The 19,934-nt window shown below is 38.4% G+C and overlaps 1 protein-coding gene across 1 annotated transcript in view; it reads right to left on the bottom strand.

Moving 5' to 3' along the window:
• Nucleotides 1-3,816: 3,816 nt before the first annotated feature.
• MYH15 (myosin heavy chain 15) overlaps nucleotides 3,817-19,934 on the bottom strand; it is a 37,625-nt gene continuing 21,507 nt past the window's right edge. Inside the window, exons 30-43 of the mRNA XM_072136075.1 lie at nucleotides 19,585-19,711; nucleotides 19,003-19,121; nucleotides 17,931-18,127; nucleotides 17,256-17,605; nucleotides 16,783-16,907; nucleotides 16,388-16,503; nucleotides 15,039-15,231; nucleotides 12,911-13,114; nucleotides 12,314-12,439; nucleotides 11,436-11,606; nucleotides 7,196-7,300; nucleotides 6,557-6,652; nucleotides 5,283-5,414; nucleotides 3,817-3,950 (exon numbers count right to left, since the gene is read on the bottom strand). Of these exons, the coding sequence (XP_071992176.1) occupies nucleotides 3,933-3,950; nucleotides 5,283-5,414; nucleotides 6,557-6,652; nucleotides 7,196-7,300; nucleotides 11,436-11,606; nucleotides 12,314-12,439; nucleotides 12,911-13,114; nucleotides 15,039-15,231; nucleotides 16,388-16,503; nucleotides 16,783-16,907; nucleotides 17,256-17,605; nucleotides 17,931-18,127; nucleotides 19,003-19,121; nucleotides 19,585-19,711 (2,079 nt within the window). The 3' untranslated portion in view covers nucleotides 3,817-3,932. The remainder of the gene's footprint in view (nucleotides 3,951-5,282; nucleotides 5,415-6,556; nucleotides 6,653-7,195; nucleotides 7,301-11,435; nucleotides 11,607-12,313; nucleotides 12,440-12,910; nucleotides 13,115-15,038; nucleotides 15,232-16,387; nucleotides 16,504-16,782; nucleotides 16,908-17,255; nucleotides 17,606-17,930; nucleotides 18,128-19,002; nucleotides 19,122-19,584; nucleotides 19,712-19,934) is intronic.

Genomic DNA, 19,934 nt, shown 5'->3' with positions numbered 1-19,934 from the left:
TGTCTACTTTACATTTTCATAATTTCTGAAATGTCTGAATACTTTATTTTGATGTCACGCAGCTTACAAATAGAAAAGCGCTTTTCCGGATTTTCAGAATTGACTATTTTGGGGATAAATACAGTTTTGAATGAAATTTTACATATTTAGCATCAAAACCCCCTATATAACCAACCCATTTTCAAATCTGCACCCCTCAAGCTATCAGAAACAGCTTTTACGAAGATTGTTAACCCCTTGAGATCTTCATAGTAATTGAATCAAAATGGAGGTGAAATTTAGAATGGTCATATTGTTCCCTTATACGTTCATTTAGCACTAAAATTTACACATTTCCAAAATATAAAAAGAGAAAACCCACCATACAATTTGTTCTGCAATTTCTCCTGAGTACAAAGACCCCCCACATGTGGCCATTACTTGTTTTATGGGCGCACAGCGAGGTGCAGAAGGGAAGGAGAGCCCTGCAGCTGCCAGGATTTTAGTTTCCTCATTGGCCCCTTTTGAAGGCTATAAAATTTTCGCTTTTTCGTTATTGGGGCCATGTGACGGCATTTTTTTTGCGGGATGAGATGCTTTTTCCATTGTTACCATTTTGGGGTTGGTATCACCTATTGTTGAAAATTTAGGAACTTTTTTTGAGGGCAGGAGTAGAAAAGCATCAATTCTGTACTGGATTTTTTACTTTTTTTTTTTTTTGGTGTTCACCGTATAGACTAATAATCATGTTATCTTTATTCTATGGGTTGATACGATTACGGCGATACCAGACATGAATATATTTTCTTACGTTTTACTAAATTTGTCAAACAAAACCCTAATGTGGGGAAAAATCTATCATTTATGTATTGCCATCTTCCAAGTGGCATAACATTGTTACTTTTTTGGCTACTGAGCTGGTTGATGGCTTGTTTTTTGCGGGACATGTTGTACTTTGCACCAGTATCATGTCTGAGTACATATGGTTTTTTGATTGCATTTTATAGCATTTTTTGTGGGATTGAAAAGGTAAAAATCATAATTTTTGGAGGGTTTATAACAGTTTTTTTTTACTGCGTTTATCGTGGGGGTTCAATAATGATTTACTTTTATTCTACGGGTTGTTACGGACGCGGTGATACTATATATGTGGGGTTTGTGTTATGATTTAGACTTTTTTTGAGTTATATGTCTCTTTATATGTTTTGGGAGTTTGGGGCATTTTTAGTGATTTATGACTTTATTTTTTTATTGAATAACTTTTTTTTTTACTTTTTCACTTTTATACCATGGGACATGAAGAAGCAATCATCTGATTGCTTCTTCATGATAATATTCTGCAATACTGATGTATTGCAGAGTATTATCAGTGTCAGCCTATGCACTTGCATAGGCTGGCACTGTGCCAGTAAGATGACGTCACAGACGCCATCTTACTGGCAATTCTTGCAAGTAACTCTGCTATAGCAACGATCGGCGCCCCCCGAAAACGGTTCGGGGGGGCCGATCGTGGGGGAGAGACCTCCCAGATGCAGGTTAGATGCCGCGGTCGCGCTGACCGCGGCATTTAACGGGTTAAGCACCCGCGATCGGAGACAACTCCGATCGCGGGTGTTACACTGGGGTGCCGGCTATTAGTTACAGCCGGCACCCCGTGTTTCCCGATGCCGGTTCGGCTCTGATCCAGAGCCGAGCCGGCATAGGCGCCGTGGCGGATATATCCGCCACTGAGCGCTAAGTCACTGCGCTCCGTGGCGGATATATCCGCCACGGAGCGTGAAGGGGTTAATCCTTTAATGATGTTCTCCAACTTTATGGTGCAGCAACGGGTGTATGAAGAGGACTCATGGGCGTAACCATCTGTGTACACAAAGGGTGTTTGCTGCATAATGCAGCAAACACCCTTGATCGGTGAGGGCACCAATCACGCATTTCAACCCTCTACATGCCACTGGAAAATTCCCCAGCGGTGTGTAATGTTATCAGGGAGCAACGATCAAGACCCCTGGACTAATTTCTGAAGATCTGTTACAATGTCCAGTGCCACATTGTAAAATATCATGTACAAAATACCCATATACTACTAAACTGTACTATAGAAGTATATAGTATGATCTATCAATTAGACAACCAAGGGTTAAAGTACCCCAGGGGATCTAAAAAAAAAAAAAAAAGTTTAAATCACCCCTCCGCCTCCTTTCCCTAGAACTGATATAAAAATAAACAATAAAACCTGGTCCTGTCGCGATCCCCGAGGTGCGTTCTCCGACGAGGATGAAGTCCGGCGCGATTCTTCAAGATCGTGCGTCCATTTTCCCGCATCTGTCGCTTCCCCGCTGAGGTCCGCCGGAGTTCACCTTCTTCTTCCCGGTGTATGTGAGTGCATTGTCTTGCGACACAATTTGAATTGTAAATCCTGCGCTTAGTCCGAATAAGCCGGGTTGTCGTCGGCCACGGCCCCCGATTCGTGTCACATGCAATCCGATCACGTGCGCCAAAAACCTCTCTTGAGACGCAAATCGGAAAGTCGGGAAACCCAACGAAAATGCGCCGTGCAAACCCTTAGTGAATGTGCCCCAATAAGATGTGTCCTACAATCCGCTGTATTGTTACTTTTATGCTGCATATATACACACAGCAAATTAACACTACTTATGTTCTGCAAATATGGTCACAGAACACTATTGCTACTCTTGAATATGCGTAGTACATGTGGGGATGGCACAGTTTTACTAATCTTATCCTGTATATATGGTCACTTTACAGTGCTACTTCACATTACTGCTAATCTTATCCTGTATATATGGGCAAAGCATATTAGTACTAATGTTATCCTACTAATCTTATCTTGTATGGCACATTACTACTAATCTTATCCTGTATAAATGGACACATCACATTACAACTAATCTTATCCTATATATATGGGCATGGCACATTAGTACTAATGGTATCCCATATATATATGAGCACAGCACAATAATACTAATGTCATGTTATATACAGGGGCACAGCACATTAATACTAATGTTATGTTGTATTTATGGGCACAGCCCAGTATGAATTATCTCATCCTGTATATTTGGTCACTGTACTTTACTACTACTCTTACCAGCATATATGGGCACTGAACAGAACTACTACTGTTTACCTGAATATGTAATGCAGCACTGTACTATGATTCTGATCCTACATGGAGATTCCACATCCTGCATATATGAGTATTACTGTAGACCTGCATATTTCACCAAGCGCAGTACCATTTGGTTTTGGTGTTTTTGATATGAAATAATTCTATGTATTGAATTATTATAATCTAGTTATAATTTCTTATAAAATTTAGCCTGGGCTATTATTTGGTTGGCAGTGAAAACCCCAGACATGACATAAAGCTCTTATTACCAGTCAACAATATAGTGAGGAATTTTGTCAAACCAGAATCAGAAGACCAAACATAAATAAGATGAGGAAATTCCAATGACTAAGGGCTCATTCAGAAGGGTGTGTCCGCTGTGCAGCCGCAAAAAATGAGAATATTTGAGAAAAAAATGACCGCAGTTAATTTTAGGACAGATTGCCAGGACTTACTGGCGCCTACATATCTGCTGATGTAGCTAGTCACATGTCTCACTATCACCTACACCCCCATAATCATGATTGGACACTTATGTTGCAGTGATGTATTATGATAATTTAGAATTGGATGATGTATCCTTGATTCAATGTACACTTTTTGCATATAAACTCTTTAGTTCTGGCCTTTTGTAACTAATAAACTGACCTTTCCTTAAAGAAACAGTTTGTTGGTTGTCTATTGGAGAAAATAAAGAGACACACTCCATTTTATGACATAAGATTTATTTAATTGATTTTCAGGCTAATGTTTCACAACTTTAGTATAAATTGCATCAACATTTTGGAAAGTACGTTTTCAGATTTCACAGGTTTTCTGTTTATTCCTCTTCACGCACCTACAGACGAATTATAGAATATTAATATAAAAGTAGTTACTTAGTTTTGTATTCATTATCACAAAATTATTACAGTCTATCCATTAGTAGTGAACTAAAGTGATGTCTGAAAACAATCTTTCAGAGCTTAGCGGTGGAATATTCTGCTAAAAATGTACAGGCAGGAACTTTAACTTAAAGGGAAACTGTCACCACATTTTCATACATACAGCTAATGACAGGTTCCCATAGAGCCCTACTAACTACTGATACCCTTCTTTTAGCTAAAAATGTTTCCCTCACATCCCCATAAATCAACTTTATCTTATATTACTTTACGGATATTTTACAATAATGAAAATTAGCAGAAAGTCACATAATGGGGCAGATTTACTTACCCCGTCCATTCGCGATCCAGCGGCGCGTTCTCTGTGGTGGATTCGGGTCCGGCCGGGATTCACTAAGGTAGTTCCTCCGACGTCCACCAGGTGGCGCTGCTGCGCTGAAGTTCCCCGAGGCCCACCGGAATGCACCGAAGTTCACCGGCCTATTCCTAGTGAAGGTAAGCGGGAGTCCCGCAACACTTTTTTTTTTTTCAAATGCGGCGGTTTTTCCGAATCCGTGCATGCCATCGCCAATGCGCCACAATCCGATCATGTGCGCCAAAATCCCGGGGCAATGCAGGGAAAATCGGCGCAAATCGGAAATATTCGGGTAACACGTCGGGAAACCGCGAATCGGAGGAGCGTAACTTCAGGCACCCCTATCTTGGGGTTCTATAGCACTTCAATTCATGTTTTTAAATATAAGAATACCATATTTCAAATTGGATCAGGCTTTTGGTTCTGTGACCTACAGAATCAGAGATAAAGGCGGTTAAAGGCATAGGTAGGAATGTGAGCCACAGATCTGGTTCCCACTTTTTTCTTTAACTGCCTGCTTCTCCAGTTCAGTAGACAGTGATGTGATCTGAAAGACGAGATTCTTCTCTTTAAAAGCACGATTCTTGGTTTTACAGAACCCAAGATAGAGGCATCTGGAGTGACTCTCCTCCACCAGCCTAAATGCAGACAATAGATGACTCTTCTCAGCTCTTTTGCATCGGAAGTTGAAAGTGACTTTTTTAATGGTAAATGGGTGTGATTTCTCATTCAAAAATAAATACTAAAAATGACATTTTCTAGTGTACCTGCAGGTGCTGGTAGTTTAACGGGGTAATATCTGGTAACAGACTCCTTTTAACAGGATAGGTTCATATGGTGAATGCAGTCTTCAAGCATGCACAATATTTTAGACACAAATTATTATACAACTGCATAACAACAAGCCATAGTGATGAAAGGGTCCTCTTACCTTTCCACCATCTCTAGTTTTGCTTCTCAGCTTATTTACTTGGGACTCAGCTATATCAGCCCTTTCTTGGGCATCATCCAGCTCATGCTGCAGCTTCTTGTATTTGGTCAGGTACTGATTTGCTTGTTGCTCCTATGAAAGACGGTGGATTATACTACAAAATTCATTTCAATTGCAAAAAGATAGCGAGCAAATGTATGCAAAATGGTCTCATCACATGGAGGACTTGATGAAGAAAACATTTTCTATGTAGCAGGATAGGGTTGTTTGTAAGAAATTTTTACAGATCATTACAACCCTATGTGCCATGTTTGAACACATTTTTAGATTTCCTACAGTCTTAATCCACACTGGAACTAAATGGATAATTTGTCCAATTTATCAATGTCATGAAGCTAAAATGTCAGCCATGAGTGAAAGTTTATGCAAGTGTGTATAGACTGAAGCAGTAACTTCATAGTCATACTACAGAATATCCCCAGCCCCATAGACTGTAAGCTCTTGTGAGCAGGACCATCACGCCTATTGTTTCATATGATTATGTAATATCTTATTTTATTTGTATATTTCCCCCTATAATATGTAAAGCACTGCAGAATATGATGGTGCTATGTAAAAAAAGATTATTGTTATATGGAGTGAATGATGTGAATAGTGTATCTTTTGTAGCCTGGGCTATTATTTGGTTGGCTTTATGGACTCTATAATTGCATCTAAAGGCAAACACCAATTACAGATAAATGTGTAAATAAATAAATAAATGTTTTGTTAACTACTATTAGCACAGTGAAAACCCCAGACATGACAATGAAGCTTTTACAACCAGTAAACAGTACAGTACCAGTACAGTAACAGTACAGTACAACCAGTCAACAATATAATGAGGAATTTCGCCAAACCAGAATGAGAAGACCAAACATAAATAACCAATGAGGAAGTTCCTATGACTAAGAATGGGTCTGTATGCCATCCGCAAAAAAAACCAAAAAAACGGATAGCATGCGAACCTCAAATACGCCACTCTTAATGAGCCGTGAAGATGGTAAGTTTTTGTTTTGGCCTGCCATCATCTCTGATTCCTCACTATAAATGAATACATATTCTTTGATAATCTACCACCCAAAGCATTCCATCTATGAATTTATTTATAGACTTGTATTGAATTGTATTGTGCTGCATATGTTACCTATCCAGATATATTAAACGCTATGGAATTTGATGGCGCTATATAAATAAAGATTATCATTATTATTATTATTATTATTAACACTTACAGCCTCTTCAGATTGATGCTTGTAACTCTTCACCTTCAGTTGTAATTTATCGATCAGGTCCTGCATACGCATGAGATTCTTCTTGTCTTCCTCTGCCTATTGGAGTAGAAAAGTAATTCCAAATTGATGGGTAAAAAAATGATAATTTTGAAAGGAAAATGCATGATAATCCAAACTACTTCTTGTATTCATTTATTTTTAACTGGGGCTTGAAATTTTTAAGACATTTTTCACCTGCTGCAGTGTAGATTAGAATGTTCACAGTAATCTAAAGTCTTCGGTGAATAGAATTGAGCAGACGCAAACGTCCTGTTCGGGTGCGCCCTGCGCCACCTGGACATATTGCTGGATTGGCAACAGAATAGCTAGTAGCTGGGGGTGTAGACAAATTGGCTGTTCGGCAGCCAATCCGGCAACATGTCTGGCTCGCGCTGGGCGCAGCCAAACGGGTCCGCTCATCTCTAATGGGGAACTCTATTCTCGACTTGTATAGGAGCACCACCGTTTCTTATATACACGCATAGAACCAAAAAATGTCTGCTGTGCGCTGAAACACATCAAATTTCATGAATGAAGCTATATAGGTTTATTTCCTTCTATTTAAAAAAAACAGGTAAAAATATTTTAACATAACAATACCTGATATGTTAACTCCTTGATGCGGCGTTCAAACTTGCGGACTCCCTTCAGTGACTCTGAGTTGTGTCGCTGCTCGGTTTCCAGTTCATTTTCTAATTCACGTATCTAAGACACAATGGGGGACATTTATTATTAGTCAGAATTAGTGCGGCAGGTTTTTTGTAGCTTTTTTGCTGCTGGTGGAACTGCATTCAGATAAATCTTGCGGTCTTCTAATTCACAATTTCTTTTATTGGTGCAGTTTTTTGATGCAACTCATGCTTGTCAAGGGGATATTAATTGTGAATGTATAAGACTGGTTTAACTTTAGGGCAATTACAAACTTTGTTTAAATATTTGGCATCTATTGAAGCGTCCAGGCAGTTTTTATGACATCCTGGAGCTTTAACAGCCTGATAACCTCTGAACTGAAGACTGGTCTGTTCAGACCCCAAAGGACATTTGGTCTCCCTACCCCCCCCCCCCCTCTTCTGCATCAGGATTTGGAAACAAAAGACTGTTTAACCCCTTAAGGACGGAGGGTTTTTCGGCTAATTTCTCGCTCTCCAACTTCAAAAATCCATAACTTTTTCATTTTTACGTGTACAGACCTGTGTGAGGGCTTATTTTGTGCGTAACAAATTTTACTTTCCCGTAATGTTATTTATTTTAACATGCCGTGTACTGCGAAGCTGAAAAAATATTCCAAATGTGGAAAAATTGAAAAAAAACCGCACGTTCTTGTGGGCTCAGTTTTTACGACTTTCACTCTTCGCTCCAAATAACACGCCTACTTTATTCTTTGGTTCGGTGCGATCGCGGTGATACCAAATTTATATAGGTTTTATTGTGTTTTAATACATTTTCAAAAATTAAACGAATGTGTACAAAAAAGAAAAAAAAATTTTTGCCATCTTCTGACGCTAATAACTTTTTCATACTTTGGCGCACGGAAATGTGTGAGGTGTCATTTTTTGCGAAATGAGGCGACGTTTTCATTCCTACCATTTTGAGGTCTGTGCGACATTTTGATCATTTTTTATTTCATTTTTTATGTTATGTAAAAAGGTGTAAAAGTCGCATTTCGGACATTTGGGCGCCATTTCCCGCCTCGGAGGTCACCGCCGGCCGTAACCGTTTTTATATTTTGATAGATCGGGCATTTTGGGACGCGGCGATACCTAATATGTCTGTGATTTTTACTGTTTGTTATGTTTTATATCCGTTCTAGGGAAAGGGGGGTGATTTGAACTTTTAATATTTTATTAATTTTTTTTATTTTTTAAACTTTTTTTTTTCTTTTTTTTTTCACTATTTTTTAGACCATCTAGGGTACATTAACCCTAGATGATCAGATCGCTCCTACCATATACTGCAATACTACAGTATTGCAATATATGGCGTTTTTGCAGGTCTTACATTACAATGAGCCACTGGCTCATTGTAACGAACCTGCATAAACCATGTAGCCTCGTGTCAAGAGAAGACCCGAGGCTACCATGGTAACCGATCGCCGCCCCCCGATGACGTTCGGGGGCGTGGCGATCGAAAAAAAGATGGCGGCGCCCGCGCGCCGCCGTCTTTTAAACGCCGCCCGCGACTTTGCGGGCGGCGTTTAGAGGGTTAATAGCCGCGATCGGTGAAAGCACCGACCGCGGTTATTAGCGGTGGGGGTTTTGTGCAAAATGCAAAAACCCCCACCTCTGTATGAAGAGGACTCAGCCCGTGAGCCCTCTTCATACATCCCTTATACCTCTGCGCCGTAGAGCTACGGCGCAGAGCGTTAAGGGGTTAAATATTCCTGGACTCTCCCCCCTCATTAACACTTTGCCCAATCCTGAATGACCCTCTGGACTAATTAATGAATGGGAGGTTCTGAAATCTGAACCAAACTGAGAAGTTATAAAACAATATGAAATCCAGGAATTGGTGTTCACATTTTGGGGGCTGCTTGACAAGCTGAGTGTGTTCCTTATTTCTCCCACCTCCAGGGATCAGGATTTACTATAAGTTTGTAAGTTTCTGTTATTTTTCTCCCTTTTTATTTTATAACTGTTTTGCCGTGTTGTGTGTCATTTTATTTTGTAATTCTTTTGTTTTTAATATCTTTTTATGCACTGATCAACTTTTTGTAATTAAAGCTTTTCACTTTAATTTTGGTCCCTGTATGCTCTGCGAACTCATAGCCTTGTGAAGTGTGGTTAGCTGTGTGACTGCTAAAGTGCTGAGTGTGACAAGCTGACTGCTTGAGAGCAAGAGTTGATGTAGAGTGGGATACTTATTGGTCCCGGTATAAATGCAATAAGTGGTGGCAGCGGGTCTGGTCTGGTGCTGGAGCTGTATGAGGTGTGATTTATGCTCAATTTGTGTCCTGAGTGAAAGGTGAGCGCAAGTTTGAGTAGGCTAAATTAACCCGTACAGTTGCACCCCACGTCACGTGACGAGGCGGCGGCGTCCTCGCCGTGACAATGCTTATGTGTTGCATACTTTTTGGTGGGTCTTATTTATTTTTGCACATTTTTTAAACTACTTTTTTGGCACAATTTCATAGAAAAACTTCTGGAAGCAAGTGATAAACTTAGACAAAGAAGGCACAAACCAGGACTCCTGTTATGCAACAAACTCCTCAGTGTACATGAAAAAGTCACAAATAAACGAAACAAAAAATATATAAATCCCCACCAGTGTTACAAAGTTACAGAACTTTTTCTAAAATATAATATTACAATGCAAAAAGGGATTAAAATGTTAACCCACAAACTACATACCTGTAAGCTTTACTTTGGTGGGGAAAATATTGGAGTGGTTTATTAGAGATGCTGTCCTAAAGTATCTCACTGTACGTAACCTTATAACCCAGTATCAGCATGGGTTTATGATAGATTGGTCCTGTCAGACTAATCTGATCGGCTTCTATGAGGAGATAGGTTCTACACTGTTCCTGGGGTGAATGTAGCATATCAAGACTTTTCCAAGACATTTGATACTGTACTACATTAATTGAGACTCTTGGAACTATGTGAAAATCTGTGTTTTCAGGTTAGAAATTGGCTTAGTAATAGAAAACAGAGGGTCCTGGTGAATTCTTAGATTGGTTTGATGTTACCAATGGGGTGCCAAAGTGGTCAGTATTGGGCCTCCTTTCTTTAAGGGTGCAGCCACATGTTGCAGTTTTTTAGATGCAGTTTTTGAAGCCAAAAGCAGGTGTGGATCATAATGGGTGAGGACTTATCATTTAGAAGAGCTACTCCTCCTCTATTTTCACTCCACTCCTGGTTTGGCCATCAATAACTGCATCTGAAAAACTGAACGTGTGTCAGCACCCTTAATATTTTTGCTAATTAATTAAACACAGATTTTGTAAGCATTAGCTTTAATATTTGTAGATGATACTAAGCTGTGTAAAGTAATTAATATTTGTATGATCTGTAAAGTGCTACGGAATATGAGGGTGCTATATAAGTATAGATTATAATTATTATAATAATAATACAGAAGAGGATAGTATAATATTACAGGTGGATTTAGCTGGGGGTGTGGGTAGGGAAGAGGCTAATAAAATTTAATATAGATAAATGGGCTGAGGAAACAAAATGAACAAATATGTATTAAATGGTAAAACACTGGGTAAAACTCTAGCGGAGTGAGCAGAAAACCTAACCTTCTCTACCAATGCCAGGCTGCTGCTAAGGCAAATAAAATTATGGGATGTATCAAGAGAAGCATAGATGCTCATGATAAAGAGATCCCCTACACAAATCACTGGTCAGACCATACATGGAATATCATTTTTGGCACCAGTGTATAGGAAGAACATAGCTGAACTAGAGCGGATGCAAAGAAGGGCATCCAATTTGGAAAAAAAGAATATAATTACAATGTACAAATATAGAAACAACAGAGAGCTTTGTAATGTATTGGCATGATGAGGAAACATGCAAAATGCCTAGAGGAGAGGTGGTTCTACCATCGCCATAAACAGGGGTTCTTTACTGTCAGAGCAGTAAGACTGTGGAACTGATGCAGGGTGTTATGACTAGCCAACACTAGCCAAGTTTAATCAGCCTTTCTTGAACGTTGGACTTGATGCATTTATTCAGCTTAATCTACGATGATGTTAATTTGAATACAAATGTTTCTCTATCTATCCATAATTAAATATATAAACATTTAGAGATGTCATTTCATTAATAATAATAATAATAATAATAATAATGTAACATATTGACAGAACATGAACAAAATTAAAAATGTAACATACCCGAGACTCAAGTTTCTGAATCTGTTTCTTGCCTCCTTTAAGTGCAATCTGTTCTGCTTCATCTAGTCTCTTCTGTAAATCCTTAATAGTTTGTTCCATATTTTTCTTCATCCTCTCCAAGTGAGAACTGGTATCTTGTTCTTTCTTTAGCTCTTCTGCCATCATGGCAGCCTGAATATACATAACACTTTTTACTGTCACACACCATGCTGTGATAGAAGCATCCATGAAAAATGGGGGTCAGATTTACTAATCTAGTCTAAAATTTACACAGTGGGGAAGATTTATTAAGACTTCCACTAACTGTGCTGGAGTGAAGAGGCTAATTCACTAAGAGGTATTCTCCTGCATCAATGTAAATCTACACAAGCTAAGAGCTGTAATAGATTTAAGATACTATCTTTCTGACACTAATCATGAACAAATTTTCTTGCTGTTAAAGGCCAGGCCCTTTCTCAACATGCCCATATTTTAGAAAAACAGCATGTGGGGCAAAGACGTACCAAAATTTGCAGATTGTTTTGCACAAAAACAGCTGTGACTTTTAACATACATTTTATCAAATATGTGCCAAATTGTGTAAATTTAAAGACTAGAAATCTGCCACTTTTATCACAGTAACTAAAGGTGGATGATAAACTGGCTTACTTTGTGCCATGCACATGATCACATCTCAAGCTACAACCTATTATCAGGCCATGGGAAGGGAAAAGTGTCTTAAAACACTTCATAAAACTGTGAAATGCATCTACACCAGATACAATCACATAGAAAACTATACATTTTTATTTTCTCAGCAATTTGTTGTAAAACCTGAAACTGATTTTTATAAATTGATGTTAATTATGTAATTTATGCTTTGGTAAATGTAGACTCACATCGGTAATAGCTTTCTTAGCTTTATCCTCTGCATTCCTACACTCCTGAATGGCTTCCTCAACTTCATTCTGCATATGGGTCAGATCATTCTCCAGCTTTTTCTTCTGGTTGATGAGGCTTGTATTCTATTAAGAAATAGATATTAGGATACTTACTATAAACTAATACAGTCAGTTCTATAAGCATAAATAGTTATTGTATCATAATAAGCTATGGAATTTACTTATTTACATGTGTTTCATTATCTTAATGTTTTGAGGTGCGTACACGAGGAGGGTGACCAGATGGGCCCAGGTTTTAATACATTGATAAATATAGCCACATACTTAATACAACCTATTATCTTGTAAGAAATTACCATATACTATATAGCCTAGTTTTTTGGCACAAAAAATGTGCTGAAAACCCAAACTTGGCTTATACTTGAGTAAAAAAAAATATAGGTTTTACCAGGTTTTTGTGGTAAAATTAGGGGCCTCGGCTTATTCTTGGGTCGACTTATACTCGAGTATATACGGGTACTTGCATTGTAGTGCAAACGTGATTCTTATGAAGAATTACAGTATAAAACATGGTATAAGAATATTATTTGGGACCTGTGAATGCAGCAAGTTGACTCTTTCTGTTGCTTCTAGGAGTTCTTGCTCTGCCAGTTTCCTGGCTCGTTCAGTCTGGTCCAGAGCTCCCCTCAGTTCATCAAGCTCGGCTTGTAGCAGAACGTTCCTTCTTTCACTGACTGCAGACTGTTCCTTCAGGTCGTCCGTTAGATGTATTGAATCATCCAGCTGGACTTGAAGATCCTGGAGATAGAATATGACATATAAAGTAAGATCCAGTTATCCAATTATTGGTAAAAAAAATCATAATAATAATAAGTAAATAATAATAAATGTAGAATTGGAACCATGTGATTTTTTTTTCTAATGTCCACCCTATTCCTCTCCCCCAGAAATAGGCGAGAATGTGTTTTTTGTGGAATAAGATTTATGAAAATGAACTGTTAAGTAGTTTGTTTATTCTTTAATTTAGTGCTAGTTTACATAATATTTCTTCATATGCAACACTTAAAGGCAATGTGCTAACGTAGGGTGTTTTTCTTGCAGAGAAATCAATCAAGGGAAGTAGAGTGAAAGAACATTCTGAGATAGAGTGAGAGTCCCTCTTATTTGGGTTCTTCTAAGAGGTTAGAAACTCTCATTGAAGCTGAATTCGTATTATTCTATGACTTAGAATTCAGAGAAATAATGTTTAGCCCATAAGAGGAGCAATAAAGAAAATATGTATAGATGAAAAAAATTCAGTGATAATAAAAAGAAAATCTCTTTTATTTAGCACATTAAAATGGTCCTGAGCTGGGCTACCTAAATAAAGGAGGTTTTATTTTTAAAATCACAGAGATTCTGGATGTTTTCATCTACGCGGATTGTTTGCTCCCCGCAGCTTCCTCTGCACACATGGACTCATATATGGATGAACCCTATTCACACATGGGCATTTGAGGTTAGTAGCATTCTTATACATTTTCATGGACTATTAGAAAGAAAATATATATTGCCCTTCATGGTGTGTATAGCTTCTGATAGGGTTGGTTTGGTTTAGAAAGTCATATGATAGCTACACAAACAAGGCCTCATGCACACAACCATATATTGGGAACATGTGCTAGGCATTGTTCATGCAGCTGGCACACCTCCCTATGTCTTTATGTGAGCTCATGCCCATGGCAGGTCCTATGCTTGCCTGGGGTTCGGGGTTCATGCGTTCGGGGTTCATCGGGGTTGTATACAACCTGAGAACACACAACATTCATGTGCATCAGGCGTAAGAGCTTTTATGCCCATCTGCAGAGAGAGGTTAAGACACAGTCCATTTCCACAGACAACTAGCAGAGCTTTTGAAAGAAGCTGTAAATATCAGTGTAGAAAATTTAATGTTCCCAAATTCCCATGTCATTGCTGATTCCACTTAAAGTAAGTCTACCAACTCCAATATACATTATTGTCTGTTAGAAGTATGTGTAAAGAATTGCACTGTGAACTCTAACATCCTTTTTTTATTTCTGTCCATTCCATTTCCATAGTATTCCCAGTTTAATCTGTATGCTAATGAGGAAGTTGATGCACTAAGTTGATGTCATGGTCTTCAGTACAGGTGAGCAAACACAACGTTTTCTTTTGGGTTTGGCCAACCCGACCCAGACATATTGCCAGCCAAACAGCCAATCTGTTGCTCCTAACTACTAAGCATGGCTATGATTGGACAGGGGGACATCCTTGGACAGTGATAGACATGGCTAGTTGTGACCCGGGAAAATTGATGCCCCCAGGTACACCCCTGGACAATAATAGCAATGGCTGGTTGCCAGTGGCATCAATTTGCCGAACTGGCTGTTTGGTTGGCAATAACCGCACAGGCAAAAATAGGGTCCTAAATCCTTCCATCTTCTTCCAGTGTGGCCAAAAGCACATCGCAAGACAAATTTCATCTGATAGTGAGGGTAATGGTCAAAGTAGATCTCCGTGTGCTGAGAAGATGTCTCATTAGCATATGGATTATCATGGGAATCTCAAAGAAACAGCATAATGGAGAGAAATAATAAAGGTATTTTTCAGATCTTAGGGCATTTCTCTACAACACGCTGCCAGCAGATAAAATGCTTGGTGAGAAAAAGCCCTACACAAATGATGTTTCATCCAGTAAAATTTTTGCATGTTGACACAATACCTTGATCTGAGCTTGTAGGTTCCGCATGGCTTTGGTTGCTTCAGTAGCTTGCCGAGTAGCATGACTTAACTGGATTTCCATTTCATTCAGGTCTCCTTCCATTTTCTTCTTAAGCCGAACTGCCTCATTTCTACTTTTGGCTTCTGAGTCCAAGTTAGATTGTAGAGATTCAATGATGCGCTGTTGGTTTCGCCTAGTTTAGTTAAACAAATTTGGACATACAGAAGTGGACATATGTACAATAAAGGCTTCCAGGATTTTGGATACCTACAGAATAAGGTTGTTGTGAAATTGATAATTGTGAAATAATTATACTACACTGCATCTACTAGAATGTTTGACCATACAAATCTGCAAGAGTCTGAAAATCTAAGTTTTAATCTGGGTTTGAAGCTCCTGCAAGTGCTCTGGGTAAGTCTCCCTGCTCTTCCCACTGGGAATCTTAATGGCCCTTCCCTTTTGCTATGAGTAAGAGCTGCAGCCGGATTCTGGTTGGACACTACAGAAGTTCAGTGCCGAAAAAAGGAGATTCTTGAGGCTTACCCAGAACACTTGCACCATACATCCTTGAACCAATACACAACCCACAATGTCCAAATACAAAGTAAAAACAAGTCTCTCTGCTCAAACATGGACCTGTACCACAGAGTACCTCTAGCCCCTTGTGTCTATATTTTCTTCCCGTATTCTGTATATATGATATCCAAACTTTAACGGATATGCCATTAGTTGTACCATATATCTGTTTTTATTTGGTAACTTAATTACACAGGAAATAGGCTAAACCAAATCATCTTGATTTTGTACATTTCTTTTAAGTACTGGCTGCAATGGTGAACACTTAGGACCCTGCAATTTCAAGTTTCATTGACTGAAAAGCTAAGGCTACATTCACACAACTGCATTTGGGGTCTGTGAGCTAGATACACAAATTGCTACCTCACAACCCCCAGTGAAGGACATGTACCACCAAGATGAAGGATTGTAAACCACTGACATACTGGAGACCGCCCCATCTGCTCTTTTTTAGCTTCTTATGTCCTTGTATTTTGTTTTTTTACAAAAAAAAGGCTTATAAAATTATTACTTATTTTCATGCAAAACCAGGACATATAAAGCTTAAATTAGAGTGAGTCCTGTCAGAGGGGGCACACACCAGTATATCAGTGTACTTGGTTTACAATCCTTCATCCTGGTGGTAGATTTCCTTTAAGATATATTGTGCATAGTCCCAATGCAAGCATGATGCATGCACTGCGTATGTGTCACTGCCTGGATTGTGGAGGGCTCGCTCACTTCTTATGCACATCGACATTAGACTTAACAGTGAAAATGTTCTCAGATAATACCTTATGTTTTCTGTCTCTTCATCCTTTTCAGACAGTTTTCTTTCAAAATCTGCTTTTATCTGAGATAACTCGAGCTGAAATCTGAGGGTTTTGCTTTCTTCATGCTCAAGAGCACCCTTTAAAATGAGAAGGAGTGACAAGATTGTCAGGGATATATAGTACGGAGCCCACCTTTTTGTAAAAGATTGTCAGGTATCACAGCACATGTATATGAAAAGCAATGGAAGTTATGCAATCAATGGGTTAGAAGAGCTGGTTGGAAACAATGTACACCATGCATTCATTTATGTTTCCTTGATGATACAAGGGCGCAAAAATCATACAAAATAATAATTTCCTTATGTTATTTTTTGTATTGTCTAGTCATGTACTTGTAAAGTAAAGGTTGTCTTTACCTCAGCCTCCTCCAAGGCCACTTGTACCTCTGACTTCTCTTGTTCAACTTGTTTTTTCACCTTTTCTATTTCGTGTAAACTCTTATTGCCCTCACTGACTTGGTCAGTCAAATCTGAAATCTCCTCTGCAAAGCAAATGTCCACGATTTACAATTTAGACAAACTGGGATTTAAAGCCTAGACAGATAGTTTGACCCCAGCATGTAACACTAGCATTAAACCACCAAAAAGATTCATGTGGCACACACAATGATGTCCACTTAAGGATAAATCAAAAGTTGTAAACCTTTAACATCCAGAATTCAGAGCATGTGTATAGTAGACTGGGGAACAGGCTCTTAAGCTAGGCTTCCTATATTTTGTCTGTGAGCAAATTTTGTATCTTTCTATTATATTAGAAGGGGGAATACACATTACAGCCTCAAATGGAATTTTATGTACTATTATTTAGTTTGTTAAAGTCCATGCTGTACCTTGCAGGTTCTTATTTTCTCTCTTTACTGTTTCCAAGTTATCCAAAACTTCTTCATAAGCATTCTTCAATTTGAACAGTTCTGTGCTCAAGCTGCGGGCCTCCTTTTGAGAGGCTTCAAATTCAGCTTGGGCCTCCTCATATTTCTGTTTCCAGTCGGCTATAATTTTATCAAAGTTACGCTGCTTCTTGTCCATGGCAGCAGCAGCAGCATTGGACCTCTCCAGATCAATCATCATGTCTTCCAGCTCGTTCTGTAGGCGATGCTTGGTCTTCTCCAAAGAAGCACACTTAGCATTAGCAGCTTCAACTGCCTCTTCAGCCTCCTGGAGCCGTGCAGCTAGCTTCTTTCTATGAAACAATGTAAAAGCAGCCAGATAAGATGCAAATATAGCAGTCAAATATTGTTTTTGGTTGCTATGGCCTTACATGTAAGGCTCTACTCACATCTGTGCCATGGTCTTAGATATGAACTGAGCTGAAACACATTTCCAACTATATCACATGATGAGAACCAATGGAAAATTATGAACCCCACTGACTCAATACAGTATCTATACAGAATAGATACTGCATTGTAGTGCAAATGTGAACATAGCCCAGATGGTAGGTAAAGCAACACGACACATATTACAAGTTGCAGCTTGGTGCTAATGTAATAATGTAGACAACATACTTAGCTTCTTCCAATTCTTCAGTCCTCTGAATAGCATCAGTTTCATATTTGTTCCTCCATAAAGCCACTTCGGCATTGCATTTGGACAAACTCCTTTGAAGCTCAGCTTTAGCTTCCTGTTCTTCATCAAATTGTTCACGAAGAAGATCACAGTCATGTCTAGCAGATTGAAGAGCATGAGCCAGTGCATTTTTTGCCTGAGGAACAGAATAAAGTCTTATAACAAGTGTCTTCCTTCCACCACGAAGCCAACTTAATGTTGCAATTGTCGCTAGGTAATTCCTACATCTGTGCATGTGTATAGAAAATATTAATAAAACACATACGTTTGTGGCTATAACTTATAATAATAAAGGTCAAGTTGTACAAATACTTCAGCTCCCCATTGCAGGAGATCCACAGTCTTGGAGGAACAAGTTACAAGAAGAGACCAATAATTAAATAGAATGCATCTCCCAAGCATAAGACTTAATCTGCAAGGGATGTAAGAACATAGCAGTATGTTTTTCCTATAGTCTTGTGACTTTGCATAGTACTAGGGTCATACTTTAAGCCTTTAACATGTACTTTTTAAATCAAAGTTACACATATTTATACAATGGGGGTTATTTATCATTGGTTTTGACCCAAAAAGTCACATTGAGGTTTTTTGGGACCTTTCAATGCTATAAAGTTTTACAGAACTATTTACGCCACTTCATTAATCTGGTGTTAACATAAAACTACTGCTAGTGTAACACTGTGCACAGCCAGATTCATGACCTGGGATTGCAAAAAGTTGTATAAAAAGTTGCATAGTCACTCCAGTGACCTGCTGGCATATGTGCTGGGACTTTTTATGCATTTGGTGGCTTTCTGGAAAAAAAATTAAAGAATTCAGTGATGTTTACATAAGAACATTTATTAGGCCTAAAGCCACTTGTCCATAATGAATCTTATGGACAGCGGAGCACCAAATACAGACATAGATCTGTGCCAAAGAGCCTGCCTAATGATACATAACCCACAATGTGTTTATCTTATCTTATATAACACATCTTATTTTACTTTGAAAATTAAACTACTAAGTTACTTTTGTTTCTTCTTCAAGTTGTTTTCTGAGTTCTTCTATCTGTTGAGTAAATGAAGACTTTCCTCGGGATAATTGACTTATCAATGATTCCTTCTCTTCAAGAAGTCTTGAAAATTCTCCTATTTTATGAAATGTATAACATGTTAAAAGAGATAGCAGTCTTTCTGCCTGTCACCTGTAATACTCTGAAAAGGAACCTATTACTATAAAATGCAGGCTCAAAGCCCTTGAATCCAAAGCCCAAATCAGCAGCAATGTGAATGAAGAAATGGCAACTTATACTAGATTTTTTTCTAAGAATATACCAATGTACTGAGTAACTTCTAAATTGTAACAGGCTGCCGGCGGATTTTATTCCATTTTTAATTTTTTTTAATGTAACAGGTTCTATTCTTTACATGTAGGACACCTTATCAACACTTACAGAAACACAGTTGACATTGCTTTGAACATTATATTGCATTGTCAATTAATAAACAAAGTAATTAGTAATTATGTTGGTTAATTTTATAATTTAAGAAATGATACTTTCTATAATTTTATGTGACATCAATAGATGTTAATAATACAAGTCATAGATACCGTTTTCAGTTTGTAGTTTTCCCTTTTGAGTGGTCAGCTCATTCACTTGGCGGGTAATCTCATCCAATTTAGCTTTTGCCTCATTAAGCTGGTCTTCATATGTGCGGCAAAGTTTCTCTGATATGGCCTATAACAAAGTCACAAGGATTTTGAATGCAGAGTGGAAGCAAATTTATTGGAACAGTTCCAGTATAACTTTCTTAAGAACAATAGATTAGGCATGATTAGTGTAAGACAACTTTTTCGAAACGTGAAAGCTATAGCAAGTCTGCATTGTCCATCTTGTCCCATTTTCTTATATCACATTATTTGCTTTTTAATGGAAGAATACATTTCTAAGGGATACTTGC

The sequence above is a fragment of the Engystomops pustulosus genome, chromosome 2, assembly GCF_040894005.1.
Source record: "Engystomops pustulosus chromosome 2, aEngPut4.maternal, whole genome shotgun sequence".
Lineage (NCBI taxonomy): Eukaryota > Metazoa > Chordata > Amphibia > Anura > Leptodactylidae > Engystomops > Engystomops pustulosus.
Note: the sequence above shows the minus strand (reverse complement) of the source record. Positions and strands in the feature narration are given on the sequence as shown.